Source organism: Pelophylax lessonae (assembly GCF_965119305.1).
Source record: "Pelophylax lessonae genome assembly, chromosome: 2".
Classification (NCBI taxonomy): Eukaryota; Metazoa; Chordata; class Amphibia; order Anura; family Ranidae; genus Pelophylax; species Pelophylax lessonae.
In genome coordinates, this window is record NC_138769.1 from 701,720,859 (window position 1) to 701,740,082 (window position 19,224).

At 45.1% G+C, this 19,224-nt stretch overlaps 1 protein-coding gene across 1 annotated transcript in view; it reads left to right on the top strand.

The window, feature by feature from the left end:
• MOGAT2 (monoacylglycerol O-acyltransferase 2) overlaps positions 1-19,224 on the top strand; it is a 115,000-nt gene that overhangs the window by 16,622 nt on the left and 79,154 nt on the right. The window contains exon 2 of the mRNA XM_082246663.1: positions 5,922-6,100. Coding sequence (XP_082102789.1) covers positions 5,922-6,100 — 179 coding nt within the window. The remainder of the gene's footprint in view (positions 1-5,921; positions 6,101-19,224) is intronic.

Genomic DNA, 19,224 nt, shown 5'->3' on the forward strand with positions numbered 1-19,224 from the left:
GTTCCGAAGCTATTCAGAGAAATGATCATTTCTCTATAGCGGTCACCCTGCTATGGAAGGGTTTTGTCACCCTGCCATAGCAGTCACTGTCAGTTAACCCTACACTACACTACGGTCCCCTTACACTTAACACTTTCCCTACAGAAACTAAATTTTTGAAGCTAACTTAAGTGTAAAGGAGCACTCTAACTACACTAGATATCCCTTTCCTCACACTAAAAATAGCTAAATGACACTTTTAAAGTAAAATTAACAGAACTGCTTCCACTCTCTTCCATGTCCAGTATAACAATGCTGGGAATATGGCGGGGGCGATCTTATATACTGGGGGGCGTATTCACTAATGATTGGTCTAGGGACCCCCTAGTCACTCCAATCACATTCCTAGCATTCTCCTGCCCCCTCAATTGGCTTTTGCTAATGGTTCTGGTCCAATCACGGGCTTTTAAAGCCCATTTCCTGAAGCATTGCATTTTGGGCGGTTCTGGTTGCTGAATTCCGAACTTTTTGGGCAAAAAGTTCTAAATTCGGCCGAACCTCGAACACCCAATGTTCGGGCCGAACCGATGGTGGACCCGAACCGTTCGATCATCCCTACTCTTCTCCCCTGCACCCTGGCAGTCTAAGATCCTCTGACATTATCAAGACCATTGCAAGGGCTTCAGCCTTGCATTGGATGAGGGGACACTGAGGAACAGTCCACTTTCACAACAGTCCATTGCCAAACAGCTGATACCACTACTCAGGGAAGCCCCCCAACAGAGCTCCTAAAAAAATTATAAAAATAACTATTATAAATTATTAAAAAAAATAAAAAAAAACTTGTAAAAAATAATAAAATTGTAAAAAAGTTATATTAAAAAAATAGTTAAAATAAACTACTGACATCAATCTCTTCCCTACTAACATCAACTTCTGCCCTACTGACACTGTCCACTGCTCTACTGAGACCAACCTCTGCCCTACTGACACTGTCCACTGCTCTACTGAGACCAACCTCTGCCCTACTGACACTGTCCACTGCTCTACAGAGACCGACCTCTGCCCTACTGACACTGTCCACTGCTCTACTGAGACCGACCTCTGCCCTACTGACACTGTCCACTGCTCTACTGACACCAACCTCTACCCTACTGACACTGTCCACTGCTCTACTGAGAACAACCTCTGCCCTACTGACACCATCCACTGCTCTACTGAGACCAACCTCTGCCCTACTGACACCATCCACTGCTCTACTGAGACCAACCTCTGCCCTACTAACACCATCCACTGCTCTACTGAGATCAACCTCTGCCCTACTGACACCATCCACTGCTCTACTGAGACCAACCTCTGCCCTACTGACACCGTCCACTGCTCTACTGAGACCAACCTCTGCCCTACTGACACCGTCCACTGCTCTACTGAGACCAACCTCTGCCCTACTGATACCGTCCACTGCTCTACTGACACCAACCTCTGCCCTACTGACACCGTCCACTGCTCTACTGACACCGTCCACTGCTCTACTGACACCATCCACTGCTCTACTGACACCAACCTCTGCCCTACTGACACCATCCACTGCTCTACTGAGACCAACCTCTGCCCTACTGACACCGTCCACTGCTCTACTGACACCAACCTCTGCCCTACTGACACCATCCACTGCTCTACTGACACCAACCTCTGCTCTACTGACACCAACCTCTGCCCTACTGACACCATCCACTGCTCTACTGATACCAACCTCTGCCCTACTGACACTGTCCACTGCTCTACTGCCATATACAGTATCTCACAAAAGTGAGTACACCCACACATTTTTGTAAATATTTTATTATATGTTTTAATGTGACAACACTGAAAAAATGACACTTTGCTACAATGTAAAGTAGTGAGTGTAAAGCTTGTATAACAGTGTAAATTTGCTGTCCCCTCAAAATAACTAGACACACAGCCATTAATGTCTAAACCATTGGCAACAAAGGTGAGTACACCCCTAAGTGAAAATGTCCAAACTGGGCCCAGTTAGCCATTTTCCCTTTCCGATGTCATGTTAGTTAGTGTTACAAGGTCTCAGGTATGAATGAGGAGCAGGTGTGTTAAATTTGGTGTTATCGCTCTCACTCTCTCATACTGGTCACTGGAAGTTTAACATGGCACCTCATGGCAAAGAACTCTGAGGATCTGAAAAAAAGAATTGTTGCTCTACATAAAGATGGCCTAGGCTATAAGAAGATTGCCAAGACCCTGAAACTGAACTGCAGCACGGTGGCCAAGACCATACAGCGGTTTAACAGGACAGGTTCCATTCAGAACAGGCCTCGCCATGGAGGTTGAGTGCAAGTTCTCAGCGTCATATCCAGAGGTTGTCTTTGGGAAATAGACGTATGAGTGCTGCCAGCATTGCTGCAGAGGTTGAAGGGGTGGAGGGTCAGGCTGTCAGTTCTCAGACCATACGCCGCACACTGCATCAAATTGGTGTGCATGGCTGTCATCCCAGAAGGAAGCCTCTTATAAAGATGATGCACAAGAAAGCCTGCAAAGAGTTTGCTGAAGACAAGAAGACTAAGGACATGGATTACTGGAACCATGCCCTGTGGTCTGATGAGACCAAGATAAACGTATTTCGTTCAGATGGTGTCAAGCGTGTGTGGTGGCAACCAGGTGAGGAGTACAAAGACATGTGTGTCCTGCCTACAGTCAAACATGGTGATGGGAGTGTCATGGTCTGGGGCTGCATGAATGCTGCCGGCACTGGGGAACTACAATTCATTGAGGGTACCATGAATGCCAACATGTATTTACATACTGAAGCAGAACATGATCCCCTCCCTTCAGAGACTGGGCCGCAGGACAGTATTCCAACAGAACGGCCCCAAACACACCTCCAAGACGTCCACTGCCTTGCTAAAGAAGCTGAGGGTAAAGGTGATGGACTTGCCAAGCATGTCTCCAGACCTAAACCCTATTGAGCATCTGTGGGGCATCCTCAAATGGAAGGTGGAGGAGTGCAAGGTCTCTAACATCCACCAGCACTGTGATGTCACCATGGAGGAGTGGAAGAGGACTCCAATGGCAACCTGTGAAGCTCTGGTGAACTCCATGCCAAAGGGGGTTAAGGCAGTGCTGCAAAATAATGTTGGTCACACAAAATATTGACACTTTGGGCCCAATTTGGACATTTCCACTTAGGGGTGTACTCACTTTTGTTGCTAGCGACTTAGACATTAATGGCTGTGCGTTGAGTTTCTTGAGGGGACAACAAATTTACACTGTTATACAAGCTGTACACTCACTACTTTACATTGTAGCAAAGTGTCATTTCTTCAGTGTTGTCACATGAAAATACATAATAAAATACTTACAAAAATGTGAGGGGTGTACTCATTTTTGTGAGATACTGTATATACACTCATGAATGTGTGTTTGAGCTTTGGGGTGCACACCATAATGCAATGGGCTGCGCACACCTATGATTATAGCTGAGGTCCTCTATCCCCCTTATTAATATTATCGCCCTTCTTTAATCTCCTTGTAGTTCAGGGACATCCTTCATGTGGGTCCATATATCACAGATCAGCATTATTGATGGGTGAGGTATTGTAGGGTAGAACTTATGTGGTGTGTTGGATGTGGTAGATGGGGTGGCCAAAGAGTAAGTACATTTACCCAGGGCTTTTTTTCTCAGAAAATAGGTGCAGGAACTCAACCAAGACCCCCCCAAAACCCCCCTCCCTCCGACACATACACTTTCCAAACTGCATCAAATAGTGGGTATGGTCAAATTTCAATAACAATAGGAGGGTCCTAAAGTGGCATTAAATACCAGGAGTGCATTATGTACAGAGTGCAGAGTTTGGTGGGGTTATACACAGAGTGCAAAGTTTAGGGGTGCTCCATGTGCAGAGTTCGGGAGTGCACTACACATAGAGAACAGAGCTCAGCCTTCTTCCACAGCTGCTTACCTCTGCATCCCCCATCCACATCTCAATTTCATCCGTCTTCTTCTCTAGTACCTCTCCGCACACCGTGGGTGGCTCTGCCTCTCTGGCTTGCAGGGAGATCATCCAATAGGAGTGTCTGTATCCCCACTGCACCCCGGGTACCTGCATCTCCCTGGTCTTCATCCTGCACTCAGTGGGAGCCACTCGGAGATCAGATCTATGGAAGCCACTGCAAGACAAGCTGTCACTTGTAAATACAGAAGCCCCCCTTACATCAGAGACCCCCCCACACATCAGAGACCCCCCACACAAAGCCCTCCTAACATCAGAGACCCCCCCACACAGAGCCCCCCTCACATCATTGACCCCCCACACAAAGCCCCCCTAACATCAGAGACCCCCTACACACACACACAAAGCTCCCCTCACATCAGAGACCCCCCCACACAAAGCCCCCCTCACATCAGAGACCCCACACACAGAGCCCCCTTACATCAGAGACCCCCCACACAGAGCCCCCTCACATCAGAGACCCCCCCACACAGAGCCACCCTCACATCAGAGACCCCCCCACACAAAGCCCCCCTAACATCAGAGACCCCCTACACACACACAAAGCCCACCTTACATCAGAGACCTCCACATCAGAGACCCCCTTACATCAGAGAGCCCCCCTTACATCACAGACCCCCCACACAGAGCCCCCCTTACATCAGAGAGCCCCCCACACAAAGCCACCCTCACATCAGAGACCCCCCCACACAAAGCCCCCCTAACATCAGAGACCCCCTACACACACACAAAGCCCACCTTACATCAGAGACCTCCACATCAGAGACCCCCTTACATCAGAGAGCCCCCCTTACATCACAGACCCCCCACACAGAGACCTCCTTACATCAGAGAGCCCCCCTTACATCAGAGAGCCCCCCACACAAAGCCCCCCCACACAGAGCCCCCCACATCAGAGAGCCCCCCTTACATCACAGACCCCCACACAGAGCCCCCCTTACATCAGAGCCCTCCCACATCAGAGAGCCCCCCTTAAATCACAGAGCCCCCCCACACAGAGCCCCCCTTACATCAGAGACCCCCCACACAAAGCCCCCTTACATCAGAGCCCCCCCACACAGAGCCCCCCACATCACAGACCCCTTACATCAGAGCCCCCCCCACACAGAGCCCCCCTTACATCACAGACCCTCCACACAGAGCCCCCCTCACACAGAGCCCCCCCCCTTACATTTCTTGAAGGAGAGAGACCTCCCTTACCTCACGCTGTCTGCAGCTTTTTTTTCTTTAAAATTCCCGCCCACACATGCCCAGGGAGTGTGGGCGGGGCGGGAGGAGAAGGGGCGGGTGAGGAGGAGCTGACGATCTCTCCTCTGGCGTCCCTTCAGGGAGGAGGGATCTGTCAGCGTGGAAGGTTTGGAGGCTGAGCTGTGTGTGATACACAGCTCACCTCAGACTGCAGCAGTAGGAGACCGGGGCACAGCGGGAGGTAAGTGGCGGCCATGGCCTGTGTTAACCCTGTCCAGGCCGCGGTCGCCGCTTACCTCCCACTGTGCGGCCTGAATCGCCTGATCTTCTGCGAGCTGTGATGGCCACACGCCGCCCTTGTTGCCCATGGCGCCCTGTGCGGCCGCACAGCTCGCACGACCAAAAGGCCGGCCCTGGGTGTCGTTAACTTTGTATTGACACCCCCAGTGATTCGCATATGGCTGTGTGAGCTGCCTGCAAGCCGAGTGTGATTCGGGAACCCGCAGTGGATTTGCAGGGTTCCCGCATCGCATATGTGTGAACCGGAACTAAGATCTATTTGCATTTTTGGCTGGAACTCCGCTTTAATTAATGATATCACGTGTATTTATGTTACAATGTCCAGTAACAATGTTTCAATTCAGCAAAAGTATGATTGATACAGACATGCTGCGATTTCTTGTACTTTATCAGTATTATCTGTTCTCATTGTGATGTTTTCTCCTGCAGCACAGACTTGCATTATCCTATTCTTCGCTCTGCTCTTCACCCGCTTCTGGATAATCAGTGTTCTATACGGGATCTGGTGGTTTACAGACTGGGACACCCCCAGCCAAGGAGGGAGGAGGAGCAACTTTCTGCAGAGACATGCGGTCTGGCGATACCTAAGAGACTACTTTCCTATAAAGGTACATTCTGACCTCAGTCTATTCATTGGGGTTCATTTACTAGAACTGGTTTACTCAGGATCTGGTGCAGCTGTGCATGGTAGCCAATCGGCTTCTAACTTCAGCTTGTTCAATGAAGCTTTGACAATATAATCTGGAAGCTGATTGGTTTCTATGCAGAGCTGCACCCGATTTTACGCTCTAATTTTTTTTGCAAATCAACCCCATTATGTTCACTATCATCAGGTGTTTTGCATATATATATATATATGTATATATATATATATATATATATAATCATCTTCATTTACCTTCTGTAACTGTTTAAAAATATTTAACTAGCAAAAATGTGCCTGTTCCAGAACAGAAACTTTTTTAGTGTAAGGGACAGAAGTGTTGGATTGTTGGGGGTGGGGAGGTCAGCAGTGTCATCTGATGGGGGGGGGGGGAGGACAGTGGGGTAAAATGGAACTGTACATGAATACTTCATATTTATTTTTACAGCCAGCAGAGTGCGCTCTGTGCGCCATTTTATGTTTACCTGTCTTTTCTTAGCTGCTCAGTTTAACCACTTCCATCCCAGGCCTATTCTGGCCCTCCTCTCCTACATGTATAAATCTTTTTTTTGCTAGAAAATTGCTCGGAACCTTCAAACATTTATTTACTTATATATATATATATATATACACACACACACACACGTTTTTTAGCAGAGATCCTAGGGAATAAAGTAGCGGTCGTTGCAACTTTTTATGTCACACGGTATTTGCGCAGCAATTTTTCAAATGCATTTTTTTTGGGGGGGGGGGGTAACTGTTTAATGAATTAACACTTGTGGAATGCGCCAAACTTCGCTTTAAAGCGACGATTTAAATTTTTTTACAGGTTACCTGTTTAAAGTTACAGAGGAGTTATTGGACTAGAATTCTTGCTCTTGCTCTAACGTTCGCAGCGATACCTCATATGTGTGGATTGAATGATGTTTACATATGTGGGCGCAACGTACGTATGCGTTCGCTTCTGCGTGCTTGCACAGATGGGGGCACTTTAAAAAAAAATTTCTTGTTTGTTTTTTTTTTCTTTTTTTTTTTACACTTTCCCTTTCAATTTTCTTTTTTTGATCACTTTTATTATTATTGCAAGGAATGTAAACATCCCTTGTAATAGAAATAGGGCATGACAGGTCCTCTTTATGGAGAGATGTGAGGTTTATAAGACCCCACATCTCTCCTCTAGGCAGGAAAGACTGAGATCTTAAAAAAAAAAAAAAACATGATCTCTGTCTTTCCTGCGGAGTACACTGCAGTATTTACAACTGCCAGCCCGGACGTGACGTCATAACGTCGTACCCGGGCCTCCGAGAGTAATAGAGACTGCCGGGGACCATCTGGAGAACTTCCGCCGATTGCATGGACAAGCCGGTAGAAGCACCGGAGGGCAGCGGCCTCCCTCCCCCCTGTAAGAACGATCAAGCGGCTGAACTGCCACTATGATTGTTCATACGGTGCAGGAAATCGCCGTCTGCAGGCATCATTCAGATATCCCCACTCAAAGTCCTTGGGCTGGAAGTGATTAAAAAAAAGAAAGTATCTCAAATTGTACACTAAAAAATAAGTCTGCGCATTGACTCCTTCTCCTCTCTTCCTGCCCATCTCACGCAGGGTCATACAGAGCTTCAATTAGAGAGTGTGAAGGCAAACAGCTTCTGCTTCGATCTCACTAGTGCCAGGGGTGCACCTTTAACCAGTTACTGACTGCCCCATAGCAGTTTTACTGCACAGGAGAGCCGCCCTGTAGCAGTAAATCCAACTCATCCCCAGAGGGAACATGGCACAATCAGCCATGAGCAGCAATTGCTATACAAAATGAATGGTGCAAACTAGTGTAAAACATTCATCCACCCATCCATAATCACCGCTATATTTAGCAGTGTACACCGAGGATCCATTCTGTATGAAAATAAGGGTATGAGATGCACTATTTTACTAAAAGTATTGGGACGCCTGCCTTTACACGATATGCTTTAATGACGTCTTAGTCCTTAGAGTTCAATATTGAGTTGGCCCACCCTTTGCAGCTATGACAGCTTCAACTCTTCTGGGAAGGCTGACCACAAGGTTTAGGAGTGTGTCTATGGGAATGTTTGACCATTCTTCCAATTGTGACATTGTAATTGAATGTTACTAAAATTTACTTTTTCTTTTTCACCTGCAGCTCTGTAATTTTCTGTAAAATGTAATGCAATATGGCAACCTAGAGGCATTCTGTACACAGATGGTGTACGGAGCACCCCACCAGAAATGTAATTTCCTGCTTGTGTGATTGGCTCACTGATTCTCTCTGAAGTCTGCACGATACAAGTCAGATTTTAGGGATCCACTGCAACTAAAATACCATTTTTTAGTGAGATACTCTTAAAGGGAAATCCCGTCTAAAGGGATACAGACCCTGCCACTTTCCTCATTAGAGCGCTGCAGGTGCAGCAACTGATAATTTATAAAATCACTCCCGTACAAATTCTCTTTCCACATGGACATAGACAGACAAATAGCTACTTCTTCAGAATAACAGAAGGTAGGAATCTGCAACAACATTTGGTAAAATACTTGCAATGTTTATAGATCACCCAAAAGGGAATGGTATTTTGTTTCTCAACAAAAGTGGAGTTACTCTTTAAGATTGGTGACTGTGGCATCAAATAGGCAATCATTGGTACATGCCTTCTGTAATTTGACCACTAGATGGCATTATATACATCTCCTACCTATAGACATTGCAGCAAACATTTTTTGGGCAGGGGAATTTATTATTTAATATTCTTTATTGATAGGGATAGGATTGCACCCAGGCCAATACACCTACAAGCATGTGCGGCGGCCCATCCCTACATTACCTTGATATGGGAATATCTTATTTTACAAGCTTTGTTTTATATATGAGGCTTACTTGTATGTGTGAGAGTATGGGATATACAATATATGCATACATTTTCTAGGTATAGAGCAGCCTTTTTCAACCAGGGTGCCTTGAGGTTTCTTCAGGGGTGCCTTGGCAAATTGCCTAATAATTGCCCAAAAATTGTATCCAAACCAGCGTGTGGATAAAGGCTGCTGTTCAGTTACACTACGACCCCTTTCACACAGGTGATCCGATCCGCCTGTCAGTTTTTCAGGTAGACCTGATCGGATGCTCCATGCATCCCTGTGGGTCAGGGGGTGTCAGCGGTGACATGTCCGCTGACACCCGCTGCTATCGATCTGTTCCTGTCCGTGAAATCCAGACGGATGGAAACCCTATTTTCCATCCGTCTGGAGGATCGGATCGGATGAGAACGAACAGGCGGTCCATTATCATCTGATCTCCCCATAGAGGACAGGGGGGATATGACACAGTGAGTGAAGATGGAATTGTCATCCGCCTGCTCAGCGGGGATCGGCGGATCGATCCCCGCTGAGCAGAACGGACTCTGTCGGGAGGTGTCTTGACTGAAAAAAGGTTGAGAAACACTGGTATTGAGTTTAAGGATTTGATTATACAGACCTGTGTGTTATATGTATTGGATATTGTTTTTTTTTTTTTTTTATATAAGCTTTTATGAGCAGGACCCTCATATTCCTCCTGTATTGAATTGTATTGTAACTGTACTGTCTGCCTTAACTTTGTAAAAGTGTTGTGCAAACTGTTATTATTAACCACTTAAGCCCCGGAAGATTTTACCCCCTTCCTGACCAGGGGGTATTTTGCGATTCGGCACTGCGTGACTTTAACGGACAATTGCGCGGTCGTGCGATGCTGTACCTAAACGAATTTGGCGTCCTTTTTTTCCCACAAACAGAGCTTTCTTTTGGTGGTATTTGATCACCTGTGCGATTTTTTGATCACGCGCTATAAACAAAAAAAGAGTGTCAATTTTGCAAAAATAGCAATATTTTTCACATTTTTTTATATGAAATTCCCCCCAAAAAAATGTAAAAATCAAAATCTTTTAACATTTTCGGCCAATTTGTTTTATGGTAAAAAAAATCGCAAAAAGCGTATTTTGATTGGTTTGTGCAAAAGTTATCGCGTTTACTAACAAAGGGAAAGATTTTTGTTGTTTTTTTTTTTTTAACGCGTAATGGCGGCGATCTGCGATTTTTTTTTTTTTTGTGGTACTGCGACATTGGGGCGGACAGATCGGACCCTTGACTGACATTTGTGACACTTTTGGGGTTACCAGTGACATTTCTACAGTAATCAGTGCTATACATATGCACTGTTACTGTAAAAATACACTGGTAGTGAAGGGGTTAACTTTATTTGGGAGGGAGGGGCTGTGTGTGTCCCTAGGGGCGTGCTTTCTACTGTGATTGGCTGTGGCTTCAGCTGTAAGGACACTGATCAACGGATCTACATACTAGATCCGAGTGATCAGTGTCTTTACAGCGAGGAGAATGACAGGTGGCTTGTTTACACAAACTGCCTGACATTCTCCCTCTCCCCCGCCGATCGCCGAGTGGCCGGTGGACATCGGGTCCGCTGGTCACACGCGCGGGGGGGTCCGTGACCACGCGGGAGCGGGAGCGCGCCTCCGGCGGCGCGCGCTCGCTCCCTAGACGCTCACAGGCAAGCGACGTAGACCTACGTTAGTTTGCCTGTGAGGGGCTGACCGCCGACGTAGATAGTCGTGCGGCGGTCGGCAAGTGGTTAACTGTATTATAATAATTAATTAATATAATTATAATTATTACCTGTATTAACTGTATTATAATAATACATAATTATAATATAATTATTAAATGTATTATAATAAAAATAATAATAATAATATAACACAGCAGCTAAGATCGAGTGAAAAGGTTTAGTGCAGAGAATTTCGGCTTATATTGTTTTCGAGAACTGGGAGACGTGGACATTTCCTATTGGCTGTTGGAGTCCTCTTAGACTGCAGAAGCCTGCACAGCATCATAATGAAAAACAGAGAAGAATTATGATTAACTGATATATTTTTATATAGAAGCATTTTTTTTTTTTTATTATTATTATTATTATTATTATTATTATTATTATTATTATTATTTATTTATTTATTTATTTAAATGTGAAAAGCAGGGATGGTGGTCGGGGAGATATTTGCCCAGAGATGGGGTATACAATTCAGCATCAACAATGTTTTTTAGTAACCTTTCAGAAATCTGTGGAGTGAGGGTAGAATTCTCTGGATGGGTTAGAGTCGGGTACGGTGCCAATGGATGACTCATCGAAGTTGGCTGTGTTTCCTCTGATGGGGGATCCAGGGAAACACGGAGAAGGTAAATACAATTAGCTTATAATGCCTGGAAACCTGCTATTTTGCCTAGTGTGGGCACAGCACAGGTTGTATGTAAGGATAGAATAGGAAACGGTTTAAACCCGTCAGTTTATTTTTTGTGCCCCATTCCCTTCTTTTCGTGCGCTGGTGACACATCTGAAAGTGCAAGGAAACTTCTCCAAAGTGATGGGAATTACTCTCATATGGTGGCCAAACGCCAATAAATTATTGATTTTCTTTTGCCAATCAATCTCTTCTGATAGGAATAATCGTTCTATAGTTAACTATTCGATTATTGTGCCACACATGGGGAAGTGGATTTCAATCGATAGGTTACAATCATAATTTACAATTGTAGGTTATTGATCATTTGACGCTGTACCTAAATAAAATCTATGTCCTTTTTTCCCTAGAAATAAAGTTTTTTCTTTTGGTGGTATTTGATCACTTGTATGGTTTTAATTGTTTGCACTATAAACAAAAAAAGAACGACAATTCTGAAAAAAAAAAAATATATATTTTTCACTTTCTGCTATATAATATCCCCCCCCCCCCCCCAAAAAAATATAAATTTAAAATTAAAAATTTTCATCCTTTATAGGCCAATATGTATACTGCTACATATTTTTGGTAAAAAAAAATCCCAATAAAAGTATATTGATTGATTTGCGCAAAAGTTATCGCGGCTACAAACTGGGGAAAGATTTATGTAATTTCTATTTATTTTTTTTACTGGTAATGGCGGCGATCAGCGATTTTTAGCGGGACTGCAACATTGCGGCGGACAGATCGGACCCCTGACTGACATTTTTTACACTTTTAGGGGGACCGGTGACCAGTGTTGCTCATCTTAGTTTAAAAAAGTAATTAGTTACAGTTACAAATTACTTCTCCCAAAAAGTAATTGAGTTACTGACTCAGTTACCACATAGAAAAAGTAATTAGTTACTCAGCAAAGTAACTGACTTTTTTTTTTTAATATTCTATAATGCAATTACGTTCTATAACATCTTTAATAGCAAATATGTTTATATTAACTGATGGAAGAATAGAAACACTATATACAGTATTTTAGAACATTTGTGGCGATGTGGGCGGCACACTGGTGGTGGGCGGCTGCCTGGATGGTGGTGGCGTGGGCGCTTGGCACACTGGTGGTGACGTGGCACACTGGTGGTGGCATGGCCCACTGGTGGTGACGTGCGCTTGGCACACTGGTGGTGACGTGGCACACTGGTGGTGGCGTGGCACACTGGTGGTGACGTGGGTGTGGCACACTGGTGGTGACGTGGGCGTGGCACAAAGGTGGTGGGTGGCTGCCTGGCTGGTGGTGGCGTGGGCGCTTGGCACACTGGTGGTGACGTGGCACACTGGTGGTGGCGTGGCACACTGGTGGTGACATGGGTGTGGCACACTGGTGGTGACGTGGGCGTGGCACACTGGTGGTGGGTGGCTGCCTGGCTGGTGGTGGCATGGCACACTGGTGGTGGCGTGGGCGCTTGGCACACTGGGGTGACGTGGGCGGCACACTGGTGGTGGGCGGCTGCCTGGCTGGTGGTGGCGTGGGCGCTTGGCACACTGGTGGTGACGTGGCACACTGGTGGTGGCATGGCCCACTGGTGGTGACGTGCGCTTGGCACACTGGTGGTGACGTGGCACACTGGTGGTGGCGTGGCACACTGGTGGTGACGTGGGTGTGGCACACTGGTGGTGACGTGGGTGTGGCACACTGGAGGGGGGCAGCTGCCTGGCTGGTGGTGGCGTGGCACACTGGTGGTGGCGTGGGTGCTTGGCACACTGGTGGTGACTTGGGCGGCACACTGGTGGTGACGTGGGTGTGGCACACTGGTGGTGGGTGGCTGCCTGGCTGGTGGTGGCATGGGCGCTTGGCACACTGGTGGTGACGTGGCACACTGGTGGTGGTATGGTGGGTGGCTGGTGGGTGGTGGTGGGGGGTCTGAGTCCTGTCTGTGAGGTTTTTTTTTTTTTTTTGTTACCTGCTGTGCTGGGCTTGCTGGTGGTGGTGTGGCCTCTGGCCTGGCAGGCACACTGTTGTCCGGGTCCCTCTGGCTCCTTCCTCCTGCAGGCCTCCAGGCCTGCCTGTCTCTGTGCCTCTCTCCTCCTCTGGGCTGGCTGTGTGTGTTGGACTGGACTCGTTGGTGGACTGGTGGTGGTCTTCCTGCTGGCTGCTTCCCAGTGCCCTGCGGTGGTGGTGGACTGGTGGTGGAGTCTCCTCTTGGCCTGGGGCTGGGCTATATCGTTAAACTGACTGCTGGTCTGTAACACTTTACTGCCCTGCTGCCACTGGTTGACTACTAGAGAGAGAGTGAGAGACTAGTACTTGTGTACACTTCCTTGTATATTTTATTTGGCAGTGCACTGGGCTGGCAGACTGGCACTGTGGGTGGGCGGCAATAGGCCTGGCTGGGTAGGACTAGGATGATGGGATCGCCGCCGGACTCTATGTCCGCTCTCCCCTGTCCTCCTGCTGCTGTGCTGGTGCGCTGTTCTGCCGCTGCCGTGCCTGTGAGTGAGACAGCGCCGCCGTGATGTCACGTGAATCACTCGATGAGTCACCTCATCTTCTCTCTTCAGGACCGCGGACAGCGGTCATAGAGGACCCGGAGAGGGCCGGGGGAATACAATTACATCTACTGCCATCTAGTGGCGGTAGATGTAATTGCGGTAACGGCGTAACGCAGCCGGAAGTAGCGGCAGCGGAGTTACAGGGAGACAATGAGTAATCTGATAGATTACTCGTTACCCTGAAAAGTAACTGCGTTAAGTAACGCCGTTTACTTAAACGCAGTTACTTCCAACACTGCCGGTGACATTGCGCTGCGCAAACTGTTGGCGCTATAGAAATCCTGTATAATAATAATAATAATTACTACAGTAATCAGTGCTAAAAATATGCACTTTTACTGTAATAATGACACTGGTAGGAAAGGGGTTAACACCAGGGGCGATCAAAGGGTTAAATGTGTCCCTAGGGGGTGTTTTCTAACTGTATGGGTGATGGGCTCATGGAATGAACACAGATCCGTGTTTCTAAATAAGAGGATCACAGGATCCCCGTGTTCACTAATGACAGAACAGCCGTCTGCTGTGTTTACAAAGGGAGACGGCTGTTCTGTTTCCATGGGGAGTGATCGCGGGTGCCAGACGGCAGTCGCGGCCACCGGACCCACAAATTGGCTTCCCCTGTGGTGAATGGGCGTGCGCGCCCCCACATGTGGTCCTGCGAAGCGACGTACAGTTACATCATTTTATGGGACAGAGCCGACCTGCCACAGTATATGCACTGCTGCCGGTCGGCAAGTGGTTAAAGTGGAACTAAACTCTCTCAATTAATATTGACTATTTTCATTTCTTTTTTTTTTCTTTTACATTTCTATAGTTACTTCCGGGTTTCTGGGCCAAAATGATGTCATACATCCTAGGAGTCTTCAGAAGGGGAAGAGGGGCTTTCTTAGCTAAGAACTCCTTCCTGCCTGCCTGAGCTAAGGGCAGATGGATTCCAGGAAGTAAATGCCACATAATTCATCTGCCCTTACTCAAGAATGCCAGGGCCAAAAATGCTTTTCAAAGTGATTTCTCTGCAAAATAAAGCATGGAGACATGGATGGATGGGGGTGTTTGCTTTGTACAAGCCCTTATGTACATGGGACATTTTTAGTGCTGCTGCTAGGGGCGTCTGCCTCAAAACACTAGGATGTTAGCCTATGGGGGAGATTTACTAAAACTGGGGCACACAAAATCTGGTGCAGCTGTGCATAGTAACCAATCAACTGCTAGCTTCAGTTTGTTCAATTAACCACTTGCCAACCAGCCGCTGTGTATATACTGCGGCAAAGTGTACGATATTGCAAGAAACAACGTTCAATAGCCACTAGATGGCGCCATTGCGTTGCCAGAGGCGTGATCGCGCCACGATTGGCTAGCGGGGATGTCAATCAACGGGTCCGGCGATCATCCCTGGGAGAAGCAGAACGCCGATCTGCCCATGTAAACAAGGCAGATCGCCATTCTGCAAAGGGACAAGATGGAGATCTTGGTGTACATTTAATAAACTGAGAAGTTTTCTCTCAGTTCACTTCTCGGCAGTTCTCAGAGAAAAATGATCTCCTCTGGCACCCAGTTTAGAAGGCGGAGAACTTCACTTCTCACAGGGTGATCAGAGGAGAAGTTTTTCCTCTGAAAATAGCCGAGATCCCTGTATAACTGGGTGGACTGCTTGTAATCTCACGAGATTGTGAGATTACAGTGCCGCCAGGTTTAAAAAGTGAAACCAAAGTTTAAAAGAACTTGTAATGACATGTTCTGACACACACATACAGTATATATATATACATATATACATACAGTATATATATACATATATACATACAGTATATATATACATATATACATACAGTATATATATATATATATATATATATACAGTGCATTGCGAAAGTATTCGGCCCCCTTGAACTTTGCGACCTTTTGCCACATTTCAGGCTTCAAACATAAAGATATAAAACTGTAATTTTTTGTGAAGAATCAACAACAAGTGGGACACAATCATGAAGTGGAACGGAATTTATTGGATATTTCAAACTTTTTTTAACAAATAAAAAACTGAAAAGTTGGGCGTGCAAAATTATTCAGCCCCCTTAAGTTAATACTTTGTAGCACCACCTTTTGCTGCGATTACAGCTGTAAGTCGCTTGGGGTAAGTCTCTATCAGTTTTGCACATCGAGAGACTGAAATTTTTGCCCATTCCTCCTTGCAAAACAGCTCGAGCTCAGTGAGGTTGGATGGCTTTGTGAACAGCAGTTTTCAGGTCTTTCCACAGATTCTCAATTGGATTCAGGTCTGGACTTTGACTTGGCCATTCTAACACCTGGATATGTTTATTTGTGAACCATTCCATTGTAGATTTTGCTTTATGTTTTGGATCATTGTCTTGTTGGAAGACAAATCTCCGTCCCAGTCTCAGGTCTTTTGCAGACTCCATCAGGTTTTCTTCCAGAATGGTCCTGTATTTGGCTCCATCCATCTTTCCATCAATTTTAACCATCTTCCCTGTCCCTGCTGAAGAAAAGCAGGCCCAAACCATGATGCTGCCACCATGTTTGACAGCGGGGATGGTGTGTTCAGGGTGATGAGCTGTGTTGCTTTTACGCCAAACATAATGTTTTGCATTGTTGCCAAAAAGTTTGATTTTGGTTTCATCTGACCAGAGCACCTTCTTCCACATGTTTGGTGTGTCTCCCAGGTGGCTTGTGGCAAACTTTAAACAACACTTTTTATGGATATCTTTAAGAAATGGCTTTCTTCTTGCCACTCTTCCATAAAGCAGTGTTAATTTCGTCGACTAAAACCGACTAAAACGTTTTTGTCGACTAACACAATTCAGATGACTAAAATACGACTAAAACTAAAATGGCATTTTAGTCTTAAGACTATAACTAAAACTAAATCAAAATTTGCTGCCAAAAATTAACACTGGTGCATGCTCAAAGCATAAATAATAACATATTAGATTTTTCACTCCAGGACCAGCAGTAGTATATAATGAGTTTGGAAATTGTAGAGAAATGCTTAATTAATGCATTACAAATTACAATTGAACTACACCCATTTGATTATAGATGACTAAAATGAGTTTTAGTCGACTAAAATATACTGGAGTTCTAAATACGACTAAAACTAAAACACTTGCAGAAGACTAAAATGGGACTAAAACTAAAATGCCATTTTAGTCCTAAGACTAAGACTAAAACTAAATTGAAATTTGCTGCCAAAATTAACACTGCCATAAAGGGCAGATTTGTGCAGTATACGACTGATTGTTGTCCTATGGACAGAGTCTCCCACCTCAGCTGTAGATCTCTGCAGTTCATCCAGAGTGATCATGGGCCTCTTGGCTGCATCTCTGATCAGTCTTCTCCTTGTATGAGCTGAAAGTTTAGAGGGACGGCCAGGTCTTCGTAGATTTGCAGTGGTCTGATACTCCTTCCATTCAAATATTATCGCTTGCACAGTGCTCCTTGGGATGTTTAAAGCTTGGGAAATCTTTTTGTATCCAAATCCGGCTTTAAACTTCTCCACAACAGTATCTCGGACCTGCCTGGTGTGTTCCTTGTTCTTCATGATGCTCTCTGCGCTTTAAACGGACCTCTGAGACTATCACAGTGCAGGTGCATTTATACGGAGACTTGATTACACACAGGTGGATTCTATTTATCATCATTAGTCATTTAGGTCAACATTGGATCATTCAGAGATCCTCACTGAACTTCTGGAGAGAGTTTGCTGCACTGAAAGTAAAGGGTCTGAATAATTTTGCATGCCCAATTTTCCAGTTTCTTATTCGTTAACAAAGTTTGAAATATCCAATAAATTTCGTTCCACTTCATGATTGTGTCCCACTTGTTGATTCTTCACAAAAAATTACAGTTTTATATCTTTATGTTTGAAGTCTGAAATGTGGCAAAAGGTCAAAAAGTTCAAGGGGGCCGAATACTTTTGCAATGCACTGTATGTATGTATGTATGTATATATATATATATATATATATATATATATATATATATATATATATATATGTATATACACCAGTACATACAGTATATATGTATATACACCAGTACATACAGTATATATGTATATACACCAGTACATACAGTGTGTGTATATATATATATATATATATATATATATATATATATATATATATACACACGCACATTATTATTAATTTTGAACCCACTGGTGCTGATATTTAGGAAGAAAGATTCTTCTTCCTCTAATTAATTACACCAGCTTCTCTCCCTGATTCTCCACATCTGAGCTGGGGAATCTGGAATGGAGATATTTCAGAATAACAGCTGTGAGATCTTCAGATCTCACTTTTCTAAACTGGCCACTTGTGACAGAACGGTCATGTACTGTGATGAGAAGAGAAGAACATGTTCTCTGCTCTTCATCTCAGCTAACTATACCAGTACACACCAGAGATCAGTCGTGATCCTGAGAATCACGGCTTTTCTCTGTTTATTAAAAGTACACCCTTGTAAAAACGGGTCTCTGTCTCTTCCCAGTCAGTGCATCCCCCCACAGTTAGAAAGCACCCCCTAGGGACACACTTAACCATTTGATCACCCCTGATGTTAACTACTTCCCTGCCAGTGTCATTAGTACAGTAACAGTGCATATTTTTAGCACTGATTACTTTAATAATGTCACTGGTCCCCAAAAAGTGTCAGTTAGGGGTCAGATTTGTCATAGTTTGAAGACGCTATAACTTTCACGCAAACCACTGAATATACACTTTTTGGGATTTTGTTTAACCAAAAGTATGTAGCAGAATACAAAATTGGCCTAAAATGAAGAAATGTGATTGATTACATTTTTTATTGGCTATGCCTTCTAGCAGAAAGTAAAAAGTATAGTTTTTTTTTTTTTTTTTCAAAATTGTGGACTTTTTTTTGTTTATATCCCCCAAAATTGTCAAGAATGTCAGTTAGGGATCCAATCTGTCCTCTGCAATGTCGCAGTCCCGCTAAAAATCTCAGATCACCGACATTACTAGTAAAATTAAATAAATAAAAATGACATAAAAATATCACATAGTTTGTAGACCTGATACCTTTTGTGCAAACCAGGGGCGGACTGATCATTCGGGCAGTCGGGCACTGCCCGAGGGCCCGTGGTCGAGGGGGGCCCCATGAGAGTCTGTCCCAGGAGGTGCCTACACACTCTTGTACTGCAGAATGGAGGAATGGAGGCTCCAGTGAGGCAGTGAAGATGCATCCTTGCTGGCGGTGGATGCGGGCATGCGGCTATAGGAGAGCTGGCCGGGAT